General features: G+C 37.8%; 2 protein-coding genes across 10 annotated transcripts; both read left to right on the top strand.

Moving 5' to 3' along the window:
* Window positions 1–954: 954 nt before the first annotated feature.
* On the top strand, window positions 955–9,611 carry LOC121745237 (cysteine-tryptophan domain-containing zinc finger protein 7-like). Of its 3 annotated transcripts, none has more exons than XM_042139057.1 (14): window positions 955–1,200; window positions 1,413–1,542; window positions 1,919–1,991; window positions 2,083–2,204; window positions 2,323–2,691; window positions 2,784–4,132; window positions 4,286–4,740; window positions 4,862–6,588; window positions 6,666–6,817; window positions 7,104–7,264; window positions 7,669–7,829; window positions 7,998–8,649; window positions 8,734–9,057; window positions 9,362–9,611. In XM_042139057.1, the coding sequence occupies exons 2-12, from the start codon at window positions 1,447–1,449 to the stop codon at window positions 8,187–8,189; spliced, it is 4,857 nt and encodes a 1,618-aa protein (XP_041994991.1). In that variant the 5' UTR covers window positions 955–1,200; window positions 1,413–1,446; the 3' UTR covers window positions 8,190–8,649; window positions 8,734–9,057; window positions 9,362–9,611. The 3 variants fall into 3 exon arrangements, with proteins under 3 accessions (XP_041994991.1, XP_041994990.1, XP_041994989.1); XM_042139056.1 differs by having other exon boundaries at window positions 1,410–1,542; XM_042139055.1 differs by having other exon boundaries at window positions 955–1,542.
* Window positions 9,612–16,634: 7,023 nt separating this feature from the next.
* On the top strand, window positions 16,635–21,694 carry LOC121744313. 7 transcript variants are annotated; one of them, XM_042137808.1, is made up of 14 exons: window positions 16,635–16,776; window positions 16,883–16,931; window positions 17,262–17,332; window positions 17,555–17,594; window positions 17,684–17,718; window positions 18,416–18,598; window positions 18,684–18,843; window positions 19,035–19,348; window positions 19,415–19,546; window positions 19,643–19,764; window positions 19,869–19,966; window positions 20,055–20,146; window positions 20,396–20,499; window positions 21,380–21,694. In XM_042137808.1, the coding sequence occupies exons 1-14, from the start codon at window positions 16,753–16,755 to the stop codon at window positions 21,444–21,446; spliced, it is 1,491 nt and encodes a 496-aa protein (XP_041993742.1). In that variant the 5' UTR covers window positions 16,635–16,752; the 3' UTR covers window positions 21,447–21,694. The 7 variants fall into 7 exon arrangements, 6 of the variants coding, with proteins under 6 accessions (XP_041993742.1, XP_041993741.1, XP_041993740.1 ...); XM_042137807.1 differs by having other exon boundaries at window positions 17,265–17,332; window positions 19,035–19,546; XM_042137806.1 differs by having other exon boundaries at window positions 19,035–19,546.
* The last annotated feature ends 201 nt before the right edge of the window (window positions 21,695–21,895 follow it).

Below are 21,895 nucleotides of genomic sequence, written 5' to 3'. Positions count from 1 at the left end.
ATAGTTGAATGGTGCTAAGCGACCGGCCCCCATTACAAGCAGAAGCTTAAGCCCCTCCTCGACAGTATGCGCCGCGATTTGGGGTTCGACGGGATGTCGGACGATGACGGCGAGAGGACTAGCGACGAGGAATCCGAGGAGTGAGAAACCAGTTTTTATTTTTATAATAATGTACTTTTTTTTAGTAATTATGTATTTTTTTAATGAAGTATATTTTTTTAAAAATAAAGTGGTTGCATTTTCTCCGTATTCGCGTCGAAAATTTAATTCCGTAAATTGTTTAATTCCGGAAATTGTCTAATTTGTGAATTTGTGAATTTTTTTTTAATGTGGGAATTCCGTCGGGAATTCCGCAGAGAATTCCGCTACTGTACTGTGGGAATTCCGTATGACGTGGCAGGGCAGTGAGAAGTCCGTATGACGTGGCAGGAGGTGTTTTTGGGAATTCCGCCGGGAATTCCGCTCCACTGCTGATGCTCTTACCATATTTGTAATTTTTAAAAAGGAAATATTGTAAGATCGTGTCATCTTTACAACTCATATCATTAAATATAATTAATCTTTAAAATATGACACAATATAAGTATAATTTAGAAAGATAATAGAATCCTGCAAAAAATCATACTAAACACATAATATTTGAATGATTTCAAGCTATTTAAATTTTATCTTGAAGAAAAAAATAAATTTTATCTAATCTCTTCATACATTCGCATAGGTAAGAAAATCTAACCGGAGCGTGTACACGCGCCCTGACAACGCGTGACAGCTTTCCGTTGGATTATGATAAGGGACAGCAATTGGATTGTAACAGAAATTCACTGCAGTTAATATTAAGAAACAATTAATTTCCAAAAATATGAAATAAGAGAATTTAGAATATTCGTGTTTTTCTCTAAAAGCTAAATTTTTTCCAATTTTATTTTTACTCAAAACAAAATAGTTAGAGAAACAAACGCGGCTGCTGAAACCAGAGTCCATCTCTCTCTATAAACGTTTTTCTCTCTCTACTTTTTTCCCCTGCTCAACGTTTTGAGCTTCAGAGATCGCATAACACGATCCAATTTCCACGATACGTGAATCAATCGAGCTCTCAGATTCACAATAAATTGAAAATCTCTCAATTTCGTTTTCCCCCCCGAGTGTAGATTGGTAATATTGCAGGGCAAAACAAGTTTTTTCCTTCTCGTTCTTTGTTAGGTGAGGAAATCGAAGTCTAAGTCTGATCAGGGAAAATCATTCGAGGGTTTTTCCGGGTTCTCAATTTTGTATATGTGCCTTCGAGATTTTCGGCTGAAAAGTAAACGGTGGAGGAAAAAAGTTCACTTTTTAAGGGAGTTTTTTTATTGTTATTGTTAGTAATTTGTTTCCCTTGGTTTCAATTTGTGTGTGATGATATCTGTGGGCAGTAGAGATGGTAGAAAGAGGATAGGTTTGGGATTAGATATGGAAGAAACTGAGCTCGAAGAAGGGGAGGCTCTTGGTTATCAAGAAGAGGGAGAGGATTCCACCATTGACCCTGATATTGCTCTCTCTTACATTGTGAGGATCTTCAATTAATACCCTAATTTAATTTTCTGTATGAATTGCTTCTTCAGTTTGTTATGTTATGCTAAATCTTAATCATGTAGTATGGTTGTTTTAATCTTGTCCTTTAGTTGTAAGGTGTTGGTGGTTTGGAATTGGTGAAGTAGTTATTGTTGACCGATGCATTTATGAGCTCTCTCGTTTTTGTTGGGTTTATGGAATAGTTGGATCAATGATGCTATTGAACTTGAGCTACTAGTTACCAATATCTGATGGTCAATTATATATTCGGTATGTGCTTATGTATAAACCTAAAAGATATTACCTATATTGTGGAGTAATTAAGCCTTAGTTGGTATATTATGTTTCTCATTCTGTGTTCCTTTTATAGGAGGAAAAAGTCCATAGATTTTTGGGTCACCTCCAGAAAGATTTCGAAGGTGGTGTTTCAGCTGAGAATTTGGGTAAGTTAGAAAGATTTCAAACAGTTATGTAACTTTAGGGTCATGTAGATGTGGTTTTAGAATGTAAAGTATTTAATTAATACTTTAATAGGGGCAAAATTTGGTGGCTATGGTTCGTTTTTACCTACCTATCAGCGGAGTCCATCTTGGTCGCATACTAAAAGTCCAGCCGAGGCTCATAACTATGACTCACCAAGAAAGACGCACACAGAGGTATTTCAACTTATGTTTTCTATCCCCGCGGCCTCTGAAAAGCAGATATAGAGTGTATAGCCCAGCTTGAAATCATGTTTAGACTGTTTATTTGAGTTATTGTTTTTCTCTAATTTAGGATCAAAGGCAGAATTCTTTAGCTTCATCAAGTGCTTCTCCTTCAATAAGGCCCCATACTGCTTCAGGAAAATCTTTATCAGTGGGAAGCTCCTTGAAAGGCAATGGCTACTTAAAATCTAAACATGCTGAAGAATCGAGCTTAAAAAGGGGAACAAATAGAAAATCTGTGATTGATCAGAGAACACTGAAGGTCCGAATCAAAGTTGGCTCAGAAAATTTGTCAGCACAGAAGAATGCTGAAATCTACAGTGGACTTGGTCTAGTAGTTTCGCCATCCTCTTCGATGGATGACAGTCCCACAACTAGTGAAGGGCAATGTGGTAAACTTTTGGGTGTGCCTGAGGCATCACCAACCAGTATTCTTCAGGTAATATTGTTATTTATATATTTCAAGAACTTTTTGTTCGACTTTTCTTTTGTAAACGAAGCTTAAAATTTTTCTTGTTGGTGCTCAAGCAGATTATGACATCTTATTCTGGAGAACTGCTTCTATCCCCTCTATCCGAGGATCTGATCCATCTTACAGAAAAAAGGAAGTCCAGGGGAAAACGTGAAAATAAACCAGTCGACAGAACAAGCAAAAAGTCTGGATTGTTAGGGAATGGATCTCTTTCTAGCAGGAGTAACCATAAAGTTACTGAGAAGAAAAATGTCTTGTCATCTGAAAAGGACGATGATTACTTCACAGAATTACCGTATCAGAATAATAATGCTTTTGTGGAGAATGATGTTTCTCCACTGAAGAAGGATAAAGAAAATGATAGTGATGCGTATGGGTATGAGGAACTCATCTCTAATGCTCTGAAACTTCCACTTTTTTCAAGTTCTCAGCATATTGCTGCCGATCCATTGAAGGATACGCCCCCTGCAACTTTTTCTGCAAAAGATAGGATAAAGCGAGAAGCCTTCTCCCCGTGCATTGAGAAGGAACATTTGGAGAGTGTGGCACCTGCTCAAGATGCTAGCAGAGCTGAGAAGTTGGGTGGGAGGTCTGGTTCATCGGGCAAGGCTTCTGAATCTAAAGAATTAAATCGCATCAGCACTACTGTTGCAGCTTGCCCTCAGGATGACACACACAAGGCAGAAAAGCCTCATGCTTTGGACCAGTCGGAGTCTAATGCCTCTAAGGGAATAAAAGCACTTACTGCTTCTGAACCGCCTGGTGCCTTGAAACAATTAGTCACTCAGAAAGGAGGGTCAGTTAGCGAGGGTTGTCTGGAACCATCTCTTGAGAAATCATCAACTGGGGGAAAGAGGAAATGGAAGGAAGCTCAAAATATAGCCACTGAAGGTGCATATGTAGCAAAAGATGAGTCAATGGTTGAGTCTTCTCTGGATCCTAAAAGTGGGAAGAGTTCTCATACCAATTGTCTCACATCTAAAAATGATACACCTGATTTCCAGAAGGAGCATGAGAAACCAAAGGACAGGTATAAGGACTTCTTTGGAGATGTAGAATTTGAAGATGATGACAGCGAATCGATCTCTGGGGAAATGACGTCCTCAGGAAGGTTAAAAGATCCTCAACCTGCTGGAAAAAGAAATTTAAGTAAAGATCATAACATGTCCCGAGAAAAACATACAGGCAGAAATTCTGAAAAAACACTAGAGAAATATGCTAAACCCGTTTCTCGGCCAACTCCTCCCCTTGAAAATGGTCCGAATTCTGAAGCTCCAGCTGGATCAGTTCCTCTGGTCCAAGAAGATTGGGTTTTATGTGATAAGTGTAAAAAATGGCGACTACTTCCACTGGGCACTAATCCCAAAAATCTCCCCGAGAAATGGCTTTGTAGGATGCTTTCCTGGCTGTAAGTTCTATCACTAATGAATATGTATTTGATCCAAACAATTTCAACTACTGCCTTTAATGGTCAATTGCTGTTATGTTGGCGAGCCCTGCCTCTCTTTTTATGTCTAGAAGTTATTCATTGTGGAAAACTCACCTTTTCCAATTCTTACAGGCCTGGGATGAACCGTTGTATCATCCCAGAGGAGGAGACAACTAATGCTTTAAGGGCCCTTTACCATCCCGTTGCTTCAGTTCCGGTCCCTCCACCCGAGGGTCAAGGCATTCGGCCAAATAATGCCATTATGGCTTTGGTTGGGATCACGTCAGCTGATTCTAGGCCTCTGGCTCAAGAACATCTGGATGCTGCTGTCCCAACTGCACCAAATAGTGGGAAGAAGAAACATGGGTCTGCAGTGGCTGCAAATTCAGTGGATATAGATGGTTCCACCAACTCATCAAACTCACGAAAGAAGAATATGTTGGGAAGATTAACTAAACTGAACAGCGCAAATAACTCACCTTCCGTAGATGCTTCTGGACAGCATATGAGGCAAGGAAGTATGGCATTGGAGAAGTGCAGTGATGCGAAAGCAGAAAAAATATCACAAGTGAGCTCTTCTGATAAAGGTATTATCATTTTTATTTGTACTTCTTTGTGGTCAAGTTCACATGTGAGTCATACCTACCTCGACCTTTGGCTTCTTTTCCCGAACCTACTAAAGTTTTATCTCTGTATGGACTTCCATAGGTACAAGTGTAAAGATAAAGAGCAAGCGTGAGTCTGATATGGAGAGCACTAGAGCTTCTAAAAGAATTAAGAGTGAGGAGTTACATTGTGATGATGAAAATTGGAATTCTGACAATGGAGGCGGTGCTTCCACGAAAGCAGGTCGTCGCTCGTCAAGCCTGTCAAATACTACATCTGGTAATGATCGAGACAAGTACAATAACCTTAAGGATTTTAGTGGTGAAGCCATGAAAAGTATAGCATCAAGTATGAATGTAGAAATGCATGTTCCGTCACCTGCAGCTGATGGTTTGCTCTGTTCTGGAAAATATGATGACGAAGATCCTAGAAAGAAGAGAGTTAAAGAAAATTATGGTTCTAGGACTCATAATGAGCCCATTTCCAATTCAGAACAACAATACTTGCACTCTGGTGATTTTATAGAAGAATTGAGTGAAAGTGAACACCGAAAAGAAAAGAAAGCTAGACTTTCCAAGTCTGGAGGAAAAGCTATGAGTGGAAGCAAAACCAGTATAGGGTCTGACAGGAAAAGCAAAAGTATAAAGGACCAACATGATGGGCAGCTTGTGAACGGTACTCAAGCAGCAGATTATATAAAAAGTGACATGGCTTCTGCGCGTCCTTCTGTTGCTGCCAATTCAAGCTCTTCCAAGGTATCTGGCTCACATAGAACCAAAACCAATGGCCAGGAAATTAAAGGTTCCCCAGTTGAATCAGTTTCCTCATCCCCTCTGAGATTTCCTAATGCTGATAAGGTCTCATCAGCACGGAAAAGCCACGATGGAAGGACAGTTTTTCATGATTCTGCTGCTGCCAATCCGGGTATGTTTTCAGGCAGTGATGGAGGGAACGTCCGAACAGGATTGGATAAAACAGATACAGTTCTTACTGCCAATGATCATGCGGACGATGTTCACAGTGATCAGTTATGTCAAAGTAATCAGTATGCTAGTACAAAACATTATTCTGAGCAATTCGATGCTGAAACAAGAACGAACAATGACCAATCTCAGGGTGTAGTTCACTCAAAAAAATCTGGAAAAGGTTCGTCCTTACAATCCAAAGACAAGGCTCATGCCTCTGGTTCTGAAGTAGACAAGATTAAAATCAAGGCTTCTGATTCAAGAAACGATGCTTCAGATCACACGCATTTGCATGAGGAGAAGTCAAAGAGTAGAAGAAACAAGTCCGATGAGAAATCTGGCACACCTAAAAAGGGTGATAAGTTTGTCTCCAAGAAAGATATGGTTGGAGGAATGTCAAGTGAGAGCTCTAAAGCACCAAGTCAAAAGAAATTTGGCCATGATGGACAAGATGCCATCAGAAGCCAGGATAAGAAGCATGGTCTCCCACAAGAGCATGAAAATGAGAAATTACCCAAGAAAAGCAACCAGACAGAAACACATGGGAATGGGAAGTCACACTCGCTTCCACCGTTAGCAAGAATACAGACTGACACTGCTCCTGTTTCTGTATCTCAGAAGGAAAATAGTTCAAAAGGTTTGTCTCTTGATGCATCCGATAACGGTGATGCACAAAAGGCCTCAAATCAGAGAAAGAAATTTGAGAACTCAAATGGTCAGCCTATGAGGCATCCAACTCCAAACTCTCATAAAGTTCGGGATGTTGACGCTCCAAGTCCTGTTCGAAAGGATTCATCCAGTCATGCCGCTAATACCATTTTAAAAGAAGCGAAGGACCTCAAACATATGGCTGATCGGCTTAAGGTTGATGCATATTTTGCGTTCTGGATTTTTTTATTTATCTATTTCTCAATTTTCTGTAACCGAAATCTGTTTGGCAGAATTCTGGAACTAGTATTGGGCTTTACTTTGAAGCTGCCCTCAAGTTTCTCCATGGAGCCTCTTTGCTCGAATCCGGAAGTAGTGAAGCCACTAAGCATAATGAACTGATGCACTCATTGCACATATATAGTAGCACTGCAAAACTCTGCGAGTAAGTCATTAATCTCCATCTGTAACCATCCTCAATGCTGCCTGTTAATATGATTTCACACTTCCATTGTGGAACTCTCAAATTTTGAAAGAGTGGTTACAACTTATAACTAGTAGTATTGTCTTATTGTGTGTTCTTCATGTACAAAGAAAAAGTCTTAACGTTAATTTACACAAACACAAGTTAATCCGTGGCATATGTATTTCTATCTAATAGTGGTCAATCCATTAATGGACATGGATCAACCAGTCAACATTTCTGTTTGTTGATGGTTAAAATTTTGTAGGTTTTGTGCCCATGACTTTGAAAAATCAAAAGACATGGGTGCTGCTGCTTTAGCCTACAAATGTATGGAGGTTGCTTACATGCGAGTGCTTTATTCATCTCATAGCAATACAAGCAGGGATCGGGCCGAGTTGCAAAGTGCTCTACAAATTGCTGCCCCTGGTAAATTTTTGATGCAGCATTCTTTATTACTATTTCATTTAGATCAGAATCACATCTCCCGCCGGTTCCCCTGCTGCTACTAGTAATAGTCTGACAGGAGTAATAACTTTAAAATGTTTATGGTAGGGCAGTGGGCTATAAATTGTTGCACCATCACATAAAAAATGTGTGATGGATCAGAAATATATAAGGAACCTCTTGTGTCCAAAGAGGATAGCTAAACTAGAAACATGTATGAAGTAAACTACTCTTTGCTATTAATTGTATGGTGTAAATTCAGCTGCTATAAAGTGAAATCTAAAAGGTAAAACTTTGACTGCTTTATCATGACTCTACGTAACAAATTTTATGTTAATTATGTGCAACAACTTTGATTTCAAGTGTTATCAATTGTCCCCATTCAGGTGAATCTCCTTCCTCCTCTGCCTCTGATGTTGACAATTTGAACCACCAAGCGACAGCCGATAAGGCTGCCTCAGCCAAAGTTGTCGGCTCTCCTCAAGTTTCTGGAAGCCATGTCATCACTTCACAGAATCGTTCTAGTCTTCTGCGTGTTCTGAACTTTGTAAGTATATGAACAGATACTCCACTTATAGCAGATATATATTTTATGGGATCCAATCTTTTAGTTTTTCATTCATCTGACATGACTTCCTTGAAATTCTGAGTGCTACAGAAGTAATCATTCTGTTTTGTTGCATATATTAAGGTTTTACACTGTTTCTTTCTGTAGGCACAGGATGTTACATTTGCAATGGAAGCTTCAAGAAAATCAAGAATTGCTTTCACAGCTGCTACATCAAGACTTGCAGATACCCACAAAGAGGGTATCCGTTCACTTAAAAACGCGCTTGACTACAACTTCCAAGACGTTGAGGGTTTATTGCAGCTTGTGCGTATTGCTAAGGAAGCCATTAGCCACTAAACAGCTTGTAATTATCATTCCAATTTTGGGTTCTTCGTCACCAAATAATGTGCAATGCATCACGAGTTCTAGTAGAATGTGTCACCCTTGTAAATCTGTACAGTTATAGTATTGAGTTTGCAATACCTCTCTGATTCTTTTTCGGATGCTTATGGATGATAATAAAGTCCCCCAATTTTTTGAATTTTTTTCAAATTGGGTTGATGATGTTGATGAAGAGGTGTTGCATACTGAAGTGTATCAATGAAGAAATGACCTTAAGCTTGGTTGACAAAGGGCTATCGGATGTTGTTGGAGTAAGGGTACATACCTCACAGTTGCAATGCAGGGCTGTCTTGAGTGGGCTGGCTTTGAGTTTCATATTCAAGCTTGATGATTTTGTTCATAATAACAATGTTGGACCCAATGATTTTCCCAGATCCTGCAAATTCTGATTAAGGAGTCCGGATAGCATCCTCGGGTAAATTATCCCTTCACCATTGAACACTCCTTGAGATTTAAGTAAGATCATTTTCCTGACTATTATATCGTTGAATATTTGCAGGTTTGACCATATAATTTCTGCCCACGCCCTTACAGAATTAGCTTTTGTATTCATTTAGCCCAAGTACAATAAGTTGCTGAATCAGGCTAACGTAGTAGGAAGAGTAATCTGGCAGTATGTTATACTTGTCACTGATAAATGAGTTGAAAGTGATGCCCGACCATAAATGTGTATGTTTGTAGTGCTGCTCTCAAGGAATTACATACATGTATACATTTTATGAAATGTCCTAGTTGCTACATGTACATTGGAAAATCATACGAGCCACTTCATTTTGATGGCACTCTGGATATGGACACCCGTGTAATCGCCATCGGCTGACAGGTACAAAACCAGTCTCTTACACAACTGAGATATATTAGATCTCTGTGGTTCTCATATTTCTTCTAGTTTTTCTCATTGTTGAAGAACACAATTGTTGCCTTGTCTACACATTTCTGACCCCCCACAGTTTTATATCCAGCCTGGATTTTAAATGCAAAATCATTCGAGGACTTACTAGTCACTATATCTTCTTGGCTTGTAGAAGTTAGGTTGTTTTTCTTTTTCTTTTTCTGGAATCGGAGATGTGTTACTTTTGAAATAAAAGGCGGTCTTTTTGGTGGCAACTGTTCGATCCTTGGTGCAGGTGGTACGTGAGATGAGCGCCTTTGAAGCTTCTGACAAATGCTGGAAGAGAGTCGCAGTCCTTGTGAAGATTTTGTGGCAAGTCTGGCGTCCCATTTTGCTATGTCGGAACATTTTTATCCGTTGCAAAACTTTACATATCCCATTTTGCTGTGAATTCTTTGATATGTACTTGGTTGCTGCTTGTAAAAAGTTTCTTCCCCCATTCAGAGGGAGTTTTAGTTGAAAGAATGCAAATTCTAGTTGATATATATTTGTCCTGTTTTATTTAAGGTTTTCCTCGTTTCATGAAAAGAAAAAGAATGAACTTCATTGGTGGTCTGTTAAACTGTGGGAGTCTCTTTTAATCACTTTTGATATTCTTCTCTCTTCTCGGACTCTCACACACTTCTATCTATTTCCAAAACAAAGTCCAATTATTTTTATTTTTATTTTTATTTTTATTTTAAAATTTTTAAGTGAACAAAACAAAGTCCTGTTTTATTTATTTTGTATAGTGCACAAAACAAAGTTCAAATTTATTCAGTTTAACGCACCCTATATATCTTCCCCTACATGTAAGTGAATTTGAATTAAACAGTCACGTTTAGTGTTATTTGATTAACCATTGATTAAAATCTTATTATAAATTGCTATCCAAATCAATATGCAGTTAATTGTAAACTGTATAGATGCACAAGTCAGAGATTAATTTTATTTATTTAACATACGTATATTTTTTATTTACTTTTCTTATGATCATCTTTTGATCACAAACATATCTTTTATTGGTGTTTTCATCTCACCTATATGCCATCATTATGCCCCATCTCCAAATGGTAAGGGCACGTTGGTTTTGGCTGAGGAAGATATTATAAGGTTGTTAACTTGAGATAGTATTTTTTTTTCTTTAGGTAAGGTGGTGTCAGTATAATATAGTATTCCTTATGTTTTTGAAATATTTATTTTTCGGAGAATTTTTATATATGGTTGTTTTGTCAATTAATGAAGAGAGAATGTAGAGATGATTTTTTTCCATTTAGCAAACCTTTCATTTTGAATGGTACAAAGATAGTAAGTATTACTCCCTTATTTATGTTGTTGTTTAGTTCATGTAATATGTACTTATCTTAGATACATAACTAAGTAAGCTTAATTAATTATTTATTCAATATTCTTGAATGAAAGAGCAATTTAGTACTCTATTCGTTCCACAAGAATATGCACTCTTTCCTTTTGTCTCATAAGAATATTGTCACGCCCGCATTTCCTAAGGATAGAAAACGCGATTGATCGCGACTAGGGAAGGATTAAAGAAGCGGGGAAGAAAGGGAAAAACAACACAACTCGACCATAGCTCGAAACAAATGGCAATAGCTCAAATAAAATAAGAGTATCTCAACAATCAACAACTCAAAAATAAATATTATCTTAGCGATACAAGAACTCAAAAGAATGACAACTACTCAGCGGAAGCATTTAAGAGAAGAAATATGCCACGTGTGAAGACATGACACATTCTAGACACTTAAATTTCTTCAACGGTCTTGCTCAACACCCACCGCACCCGTCACGCTCAACCTGCAAATTTTTTAAAAGAAATGCTGGGCTGAGTACTTGATGCACTTAGTGGACTCATGCCGAAAACATTTTATAAAAAGTATTTATCATGTCACCATTGAGTGACCTTGAGGGTTTTAACTTTAGAAATCGCCCAAGACACTAAAATAATTTCCATCGTAAAATTTGGTTGATCAACCATTTTCCCATAGCTGTCTACCATATCTGATCCATTGATGACAAGGAACATGGTCACATTCCAAGTCACTAGACCGACCAACTCAAAAGATGACGCAAATCTCCATAGGTGTACACTAGCCTGAGTAGGGACTCACTCCCCAGTCAGACCCAAATTCGATTATCCATTGATGGCATAAGCCATATCAGATAGGTTCCAAAGATAAAACAAAACACGGCATGACAAATATTCATATCATTTTTCACATAAAAATACACTTAGGGAACAACCCTTATTTAAAAAGAAAGTCCACCTCGTTCGTTTAATTTTTCTGAGTTTGAATTCCTTACTTCGACTTCAATTTTGTCCACGGAGAAAATCCTTCCTCTGAGTCCATCCTCCTTTATGTTATTCCTTGGCCCAAAAATTTAGATAAAACAAGGCCCAAAGCTTCTTCAACTTTTTCTCAACTTACGTGAACAATGAACTCCTAGAATGGGATTTGAAGTCCCCTTCTTCTTCTCGATCTCTCACTCCGTCTTTCAGCTCTCTCAAATTGCGTACAACCTCATCTCTCCGTCTCTCTTATTCTGTCGACATCTCCGTTCCAAAATTAAAAGAGAGTTCGCTTCCCCTTCTTCTCTCAAATCCTCCATCTTCTTCATCCTTTTTCCCTGCTCTGCAGCGCCGTCACCGTACCCCACTGCTCGGTCCTCTATCTCAAACGATTTCGCTAATTCGCCCTGTCTTCCTCTCTCTTCGATTTTGATTCCAAAATCACGCAGTGAACTCCGATTCTACTCCTAATATCACTCTCCTTCTTCTTCTTCTTCTCAATCCATATAGAACCCTTTATACTTTTTCTTTTCTTCCCGCAGCGATGTCATGCCGTCTCCGACAAATTGTCGTCCCCCTCTCTTCTCCTTCGCTGGTTTTCACCGGCAACCCACATCACCACTGCCGCTGTCAAATTTTGATCACGGTGAAAATCAGAGATGAAACATGAAGAATAAGAGAGGAAAAGAAGAAGATGTTGCTGCAATTGATGGAGAATATTTACAGAGATGGAAAGAACCGAAACTTCATTATGAACTACATTTTGCCAAGTTGTTTTTACAATGAACCATGGAATGCCTATATATAGCTAATCAACTAACCGACTAACCGCCTTCCTAACTAATTCATAACGGCTAGTCCACGTCATACTTCGAGCTGCCATCTTCGAGCTGCATGCCTCTCTAATAGCCGCTAATGCCGCGACACAGCAGGACCTGCTGCTGCTCTTGATTTCGAAACTCGTTGCAGATCGTGCTGCCGTGCAGACGTGGTCGCTGCTGCCAGCATCGAGCTGGCGCCGCCTTCCTCCAGCACATCGTTCAGCAGCCTCGCCGCCGCTGCGTTCGGTTGAACGGGATCCATCACGCTCCTAACGTCGCCAATTTTCTTTTTCATACGTCGCTGCCTCACTCCTTTTCTCTATCCGTAAGCAGGATTCGCAGCGCCGTCGCTCACACGCCGCTGTCTCCTTCATCTCCCCTCTCTCTCTCGGTCTCAATCACCCAGCCGTTCAGGAGGCTGTAGCGCGGTGACCTCCAATTCACACCACCGTCGTCCTGCTGCATCTCTCTCTTTCTCGCCGTCTCCCTTCCTTAGTTGGCAGCTCCTCCGTCGATCAGAACGCAGCCTCGTTGCTTTCACACCGTTATCTCCAGCCATTGTCACTCCGTCTAGCCTCATCGCCTAGTGCAGCAGTTGCCACTGCGTGCGCCAAACATACCAGCCGTCGCGAGACTCCGCCTCCGTCGTCTCCTCTCTCTCTCTTAATTGCAAAGCCTCATCTCTCATACTCCATGATGCAGTCCCATTCCTAATTAAAATCCCATTCAATCTTCACAAACGAGGGTCCCAAAATTTTGAGTAGCTAACTTCCCTCTCTGCTTCTCGCTTTCCCCTCTCACGTTTTGTTCCTTGGAATTTTGAGAGAATGGTTTAAATTGTGGAATTGATGGAATATATCTCCATGGAAAAGATTTGACTAATTATATTCCTCTTTTTCAGGGTGGTGGAGAGATTTGAGATAACTACCGTAGATTTGAAATTGAAGAGTGATAGATATCCTTAGATTAAAATTAAGAGGATTAATTTTGGGCTCAAAGAAGGAAGAATTAAAAAGTTTTGGGCTCATGACAACTGAGTTTCAAATTGGGCTAAGAAAGAATAATTGAAATAGGTCCAAATATAAAATTCTTCTCTCGACTAACGAAACAAAAGACAAAAATTTTCAGGTGCACAAACGATGTCACTACAAGAACAAATAAAAAGGGTAGAAAAAGTCGGGGGTTACAAATATGCACTTTCTAAATTTGAAAACTCATTTCTTTCTGATGAGGTGTACCTATTCTCCACTAACAATACTTTAATTACTTTTCATTTCTACATCTCTCTTGCTTTACCAATTGTAAATTAAAACTCGTACCCAACATAAAGTTAATATTCTTATTGATGGAGGGAGTATATGACATTTGGCCATTGGGCAGCGGAGACCTTTTGTTTCTTGGCTATAACTATCATCGTATATTGATGTAACTTGATGTCTAGATATTATATACGTCTGATATCTATATAAGTGTGAACTTTGGTAGAGAAAAAACACATTTCTCAAATCTCATATTGTGTGCTCAATTTTCAAAACTACGTCAAGTTAGAAAGAAGTTATTTTATGTTTGGATTTTGGACACAAATTGCGTGTGTTAACTGTTAAGTTATTCTCAGTCTTCCTGGCGAGTAGACGTATAATATGTGTGACATCATATGCAAGGAAAACACAAGGTGGATTGACCCCATTTATCATATACTAAGGTGATGTTCGGTTTTCTAAATAAAATAGTACTAAGATACAATCTATGATAGAGTTGTGAGATTATTTTAGTCACACGGGGTTAGCTATGACTAATTATCCCATGATTATCCATCTAGGATTGAATTGTTGTATTGAATCTTATGAACCAAACACGATACATATTTAATCTCAGGATACAATATTGCAAACCGAAACTAGTATTTTGAGTTATGGAAAACTTTATTGTTGGCGATGTGGATGATCCTGTGTTTAAACTGCCCAATTAACATACTACATTCAAAAGATCCAAGAAATTAAGCATGTTCACCGATTTTTATTTTCTAATTATTTTTATTTATAACTTCTAATTAAATTAATTTACTACTAATAAATTATACAAAATAATTAAAATTTACATAATTGAAATAAAAATTTATTAATAAAAAACATAGAGTCGCGCTAACAATAGTCGTTATGAGCAAACTTTTGCGTAAAATCGTTTGTAAGATGACGTTTCCTGCTTCAGCTTCTCAGCTAATCTCAGGTTTCACTGGATTTTTCAACAGCTATCCCTCAATCGGCGTATCATTGGGTTTTTTCTTTTTTTGTTCTAGAATAAAACTTAGATTCCGTAAGTGTACTGGAGTTTTTTTTTATTCCAAGTTTGGGAGAGACGCATGACTCTCATGCGTCTCCATTTAATGAGACGCATCATCACGAACATGCGTCTTTTATAAAGACGCATGAGGGACATGCGTCTCTCAATTTTTTCGAAATTTTTTTAACAACGCACAACCATCATGCGTCTTAGGGAGAGACGCATCTCCCTCATGCGTCTTAGCCCACGCATCTCCCTCATGCGTCTTAGCCCATATATATTTGATGGACTTTCGAATTTATGAAATCATTCTTGGTTATTTCTCTTTTATAGAGACATCCTTGAATGTTTTATGTTTCACTTTCGATGTGGGACAAAATCATTCTTGGTTGTTTCTCTTTTATAGAGACATCCTTGAATGTTTTATGTTTCACTTTCGATGTGGGACAAAATCATTCTTGGTTGTTTCTCTTTTATAGAGACATCCTTGAATGTTTTATGTTTCACTTTCGATGTGGGACAAAATCATTCTTTGGTTGTTTCTCTTTTATAGAGACATCCTTGAATGTTTTATGTTTCACTTTCGATGTGGGACAAAATCATTCTTGGTTGTTTCTCTTTTACAGAGATATCCTTGAATATTTTATGTTTAACTTTCGATGTGGGACAAAATCATTCTTGGTTATTTCTCTTTTATAGAAAAATCAAACGTAGAGCTCTATCAAACCTTGGTATGAATAAACTAAACCTCATTATTATAATAATTGAATAAAATTAATCTACTAGAGCTTGTTAATAATTCTCGAGTGTTAAGTTTGAGACCCTTATCTAAACTGAAGTAAGAGAAGACTAAATAATCATTCTTTAATTGTTTCCAGCTTATACTAATAGATATAGAAATAGTGTTAAAGACTATGATCCCACTACATTAGTGAATCTCAAAATTAGTGAATGAAAATTTTGATAAATAGTTGCTGGTCATGATTAGTATGCAAATAGTTACATGCATCAAGAGGGAAAAACCCAACCCGAAATTCCACTCCGCGCATACATAAGGCCCTATACGGAGAAAAAAATAAAGTCCATTGGCAGCCACTTGCTTCACAAGATCATATCTTCCTTCAAAGACATACTGAAAAGCCAAGCCATATATCAAGAACAAAATTAATTGATGCTCTCAAAAAATAAGAGTGAGTTGCGGAAAAAAGTGCGTAAACTATACCTGTCCCCTTACTGGCTCATGACCATTCCAAAATACATATGTTTCGATAACGTCTACTCCACCTTCATTGCTCTTAGAAATCAAATCAGGCCACATCTAGAATATATTGAACAATCAGATGGAGACAAAATTTTGTAAAAGTGGACAAAATGTAAAAGATTGAAATTTTATCTTTGGATGTTCACTGTTTATCTTAAACACCGAACAAAATATAGTAACGAGAACAAATTGACCAAGTAAACGTTAAGTCTTTCGAAGTATGTATTTTAGATTAATGATCAATAAAAAAATAAGTACTAGCAAAGAGCATTAACCAAGAATAATTTTGTCCCACATCGAAAGTGAAACATAAAACATTCAAGGATATCTCTCTATAAAAGAGAAATAAACAAAGAATGATTTGTCCCACATCGAAAGTGAAACATAAAACATTCAACCATGTTTCTATAAAAGAGAAACAACCAAGAATGGTTTCATAAATTCGAAAGCCCATCAAATATGTATGGGCTAAGACGCATGAAGGAGATGCGCCTTTCCCTAAGATGCATGATGGTTGTGCATCGTTAAAAAAATTTCGAAAAAATTGAGAGACGCACGTCCCTCATGCGTCTTTATAAAAGACGCATGTCCGTTATGCGTCTCCTTTTTGAGAGACGCATGTCCTCATGCGTCTTTATAAAAGACGCATGTCTGTGATGCGTCTCATTAAAAGGAGACGCATGAGGGTCATGCGTCTCTCCCAAACCTGTAATAAAAAAAAAACTTCAGTACACTTACGGAATCTAAGTTCTAGTAAAGACGCATGTCCGTGACGCATGAGGGTCATGCGTCTCTCCCAAACCTGTAATAAAAAAAAAACTTCAGTACACTTACGGAATCTAAGTTTTATTCTAGAACAAAAAAAAGGAAAAAACTCTGTATCATTGCGCGACAAAACAGTTGTTTGGTGAGACGAGTTTCAGTTTAGGGCGGGGAATTTTCATAATTTTGCTCTCGAATTAACCACCTCTACACGAATGTGGCGGAGGAACGCTGCCGGCGTAAGTAATTAGCTGAGAATTTTATCTATTACTACTATTTTGTTTCATATTCTGTGGCTGCATTTGTTTGTTTTTTGTTGCCGCAGCTGATAAAGTTTGATTGTAGTTTGGAGATGAAGCTCGAGAAAATGAAGATTCCGATCAGAGCATATCTGGTAAGAGTTGGAATATATCAATAAAGCGAAAAGTTAAGATTATTGAATTTTAACTCTCGTTTTTCTTCTGATTCTGATTCGTTCGGTAAATTTTGTTGTTTACGTTCTGTTTTATGATTTGGGGGCGGGGGATTCTGTTCTGATAGTAGTATGAATTTTTTTTTATTACTACGAAGTTGGCAATAGGTCTTTTTTTGTCTGGCATTAGGTTTTTCTGCTTGTTGTTAAGTTTATGATGCTATTGTCTGGTCAACTTGATGCTCGAACAAGTTTGTTTGCTGTATTTAGTTCACAAATTTGTCTGTTATCTCCTTTGTTATTCTCTGTCAGAAGAGGATGAAGATCCGGATGGTGAGTGGATACGAAACACTGTATCCTTGGGTGGAGATGAAAATGACAAGGTAAATGCCTTGATCAATCATCCATAAACATTTTTCCACATCCTAGTTTGCCGTTTTTAGCTGTAATGGCAGAAATAAAGTGTAACGATGTATTGTGAAAATAGTGAATTATTTCATAATTTGTTTGTTTGGATGGCCTTTATTTTCCTATTGAAGTTTAATATCTTCTTGTCTATGTTGGGAAAGGTTACCACTTACCATAATGAATATGGTTTTTGGCAGGGCAATTTGAAGGTTCTCTCACAACTTGAGATACTCAGAGGTAGTTTATGTGATTCATTTCTTGTTTCTTATATTGATTATAGATCTTGGGTCCCAAACTCTATGGCATTACCTGATGCATTTCTGCAGAGTCCTTTATGGAGGAATCTGTCTCATCCCCTGGGGTATTTACCGCAAACTCTTAAAGCTACAGGTTTTAGTACTCTAAGAACCATCCGGATATGCTCTAAGGAATAATTGGCCAATTTTATTTGCCGGAAAGGATAATATTGAAGAAACTTTCTTTTACTACTATGTAAACATGAAAGTTCTTTGTTCCTTGTAGAAAAGAAACGAAAATCTTATTCGTTAAATTGTTTTGAACTTTCAATATTGAACCTTCATCCCTGCAATTGGTGTTATGATTTCTAGTGAATGGTTCGGGACATAAGTAAAAGTGTGACCCTTTACCCTTATATTGATAGATTAATGACGGTAGATGCTGGGAGTAGATGCTGGGAGTAGATGGAAAGAAACGAAATGAAAGACAGAAAGTAAACTAAATAGGAACTGTATAGAAAGAGCACAATCCTCTACCGAGGCCTATGATAAATACCGTCCCTAGACCAATACCAAGACACATTGCTCTTCCATTGAGGAGCTATTTATAATAACTACTAACTGCTGACTCCAACACATAAGAAGACTCTTAATCCAACTTTAACTGTAATAGATAAAAGCTCTCTCTAAGAAACTACCTACAGCTAGACTCCTTACTCTGAAAATATTCTGCAAAGTTAATTCTAATAATCTGCAACAATGACTGAATCATATAGATCCTTTGAAATTCAAGATGTTATTGCTAATCTTGTTTGTTGATAGAGAAAAGGAGCTTATGAAATTGAAGATGAAGTTGAACCTCCTATCTTCAATGATAGGAGTTCTCCCAACCACTACCATGGAATTGCCTCTGCCACCCTTGCTCGTTCCAATAAAGGACTAATCTACTTACCGGACATATCTTCGGTCTCGTATTCTGATGAAGAAATTATTTCTGATTATGAGGTGTGGTACTTATGTTGAACACGTAGAAGGCCATCTTAATATCTCACAATCATAGTTTCTAAACATTGAGTGGTAACACATCCAGAAAATTGGTCCTGGCACCTCTAAAAGTGTTAGAGAAAATTTGGCCATCACATGGTCTGAAGCAAGTCGTGAAGTGGAGGCATTAGTCCGGTCAAAAGAGAATCCCTGCTCTTCCTCAAGCCACCACGATGTATTTGTGAAGGAAAAGAAATCCACTAGAGGTACTAGTCATGCATATCTGGCAAAAGCTATATAGCAGAATTCATATACTGTGTTGTACTTTCTTTTACGAAATCCCCCTAAAGCAAAGGTGCTTTTACGAAAAATATTTTCTATATTATGTCCCAGTTCCTCTCATTTAGTAGGTCTCTGGTTAACTGATACATGTTATACTTAATAATCAACACTGTAGGAGGCGGGGGCCGGAGAAAGGCTAAGGTCAAATTTTCATTCCCCTGCCATTCAGATAAACCAGACCAATCTTTGGTTGTAAGTGATAGCGATGGAGGGACATCATCTGACAAAATCCTTATAGCAGATGAAATTGGTGATGTAGCTGATGATGAGATGCACAATAATATGGCTGACTCTCAGCTGAACATTCATAACAAACACATACTTCCCTTTGAAATGCCCCATAATCATGAAACCAGAGGGCATTCAATGGCTGAGATTCTAGGTGGCTTCCTTGAGAGAAGTGATCTGCAAGAAGAAAGTTCCAAACTGGTTAGTCTCTCTTCTATAAATTTTCTCCTGGATCTACAGTTTACATTCAGTAGTACATGGATTCAGGAGATCCAGAAAAGAAGAAGAAAGCAGGCTGTTTTTGTAAGAAATGTGCTTCCATTGGGTGATAGCATCCAAGAAGACAATGATTTGCCTGAGGCTTTAGATAGTGACAATTCTTTTGAAACTGAGGATGAGGTAGTTCCTATATGAATGGCTATCTAAGTTCTTTAAAACTCATTTTGTCCATGTATCACGCCTTCACGTGCTTGACTGTCAAAGTGGTCGTGGCAGGAGGGAGCTCAAAGTATAAAGTCAATAATCTCTAGGACTATGGCAGACCAATTTCATGAAGCTTTCAGAACAGTCTCTGAAATTGATGACAGACTAGATGTTTCTTTTCCCAGACCTTTGTGGTGGGTATGGTTCTAGTGCTTTTATTGTGGTTCAATTTCAGGAGCTTTAAAATGCAGATCATGATTCTATACATTTTATTCACATTGAGTTGTAAATCATGCAGTGGTGGAATGTTTAGGAGGTTGCAGCAAGTAATGCAAATTGAGAAAGAAAGAGAGACGGATTCCGTAAAGAATGCAAGTGCAGAAACTGGTTTCAGAGGTAAAAGTGAGAACCAACATTCTATTATCGACATACTACCATTTGTTTCCAAGCAATTCCTTGATCTCCAAAATTCATTTGCTTCCAGATGAAGAAACGCCAATTTTGGTTAGAATTTTGTCAAGGTCTCTCGAAGCAAAGCTGATTGTGTGCTCTTGTACTTGTGTTGGAGATGGAAAGGTTTGCTTGCTCCCAGAATTAAAAAACTAGACTATTTTAAATGTAATTTAATTTTGGTAGGCAGTTTCCTTTACTGTGATATTTCCAAACTTAGGTCCTCATGCTCCTGTAGATGTCCCTTCATGGAGAACTCCCATAAGTTCTCTCTCAGCACAGAAACTGCATCATGGCATGGACAATTTGATAAAGTTGCACACATGCTCCTTCTAATAGCTTATATACGGAATGACGTTTTGGTTATGTTTCCAGACTTTTTCTAGGGAGGCAAGGACTATCACTATCATCTTCAACCCAAGAATGTCGGACAGTGTTGATCTGGAAGTCAGCAACCTGATACATATTCGCCCACCTTGGTATGACTTGCACTAGCTTTAACACCTTTTGAAATCTGCAGGTCTGGGTAACTTATGCGGATGTTTGGTATATGATGAAATTGAAATTGGGCTTTAATTGGAACTCTGTGGACTTTAAATTTGAAGTTATAATATTCTAATTCAATATCAAACCCTTTGTTTGATAAAACTAAGTAATTGATACTATAAAATTGTATTCTTATTCCAAATTCTTGTTTGGCATGTCAAAAAATTAACCAAATTTTGACATTGACTTTGAATTGAATTATTTATTTATTTATATACATTATGCATCTCTGCATTATTTTTCTCTATATTTTGAGTTGTTTGTGCGAGTGTATATGTTGTGCCTGTGTAGTGTGTGTGATGTTGTATGTATTGTGTTTGTGTCTGTTGTGTGTTGTATATGTATTGTGTGCATCATGTGTGTGTTGTGTGTACTGTGTGCAACGTGTATTTGGGAGGGTTCCCAATGTTATAAGTATTTGGAACTCTGAATATTTACTTATGGCTTTGAAATTCAAATTGTAGAATTGAGAGAATATGAAATCGGAATTCTTACAAATCTAAGCATTTTTATGGTTGGTACTTGGTACCAAACAATGAATTTGGAATTGAAGGCTTCGATTCTAATACACACCCTCAATTCCATGGCATCTCAACTTACCTTGAGTGTATATTTCTGTTTCTTCCCAAGTTAAAATAAGACGTCGTAGATGCTTTGTTGTTTTAATTTAATCCACTAGTGTACTTTAGTCTGACTTAACCTGGATCCCATGCCTGTCATGATTTGGTGATTCCACTTTCTGTTCTTGCGACTATGCTGTTGACAATTCTTGTTATGAGTGGTGCTCTGATGATGTGCTGTCTGTTGGAACAGGAAAGAGGTGCAGGTGAAAAATGAAGTTATCTTTTTATGCTCACACTTCTCCCAGGTCCAGCCTTGACTTCGACTTCACCCCAAATCAACAAATTTTAAGATAGTTTCGCATATAAGTTCTATGTTTACTCTTTAACAAAAGTTATTGATCCTCAATCTCAATAATTGTTAGAATACTATACATGTGTCGTGTCGTGTCGTGTGTGTGAAAACAGCCAAGCGAATATGCTCTTTAAGCATTTTCGAAAATAAACCAAAGTGCTTTGTAAGAAGCAGTTGCGATTTCGTCCTCATAAATATAGTCAGATTCGTTGATGCTTTCCTCTCATTTTTCATTATTATAGCAACAACCCCTGTTTTGTAATCTGATTAACTCTTTCTAGTTTTGTTATCTGCTGTATCTATCTAGTTTTGTTATCTAGAAACTTAAAAAACAATTTGTTCGTGATAGCTCCAAAAAAGAGGAAAACATTTGTCTGAATTTGGAGATGCATGATTATAGTAATTTAAGTGTAG

The sequence above is a fragment of the Salvia splendens genome, chromosome 8 (genome assembly GCF_004379255.2).
Source record: "Salvia splendens isolate huo1 chromosome 8, SspV2, whole genome shotgun sequence".
NCBI lineage: Eukaryota > Viridiplantae > Streptophyta > Magnoliopsida > Lamiales > Lamiaceae > Salvia > Salvia splendens.
This window is presented reverse-complemented; position numbering and strand designations above follow the sequence as displayed.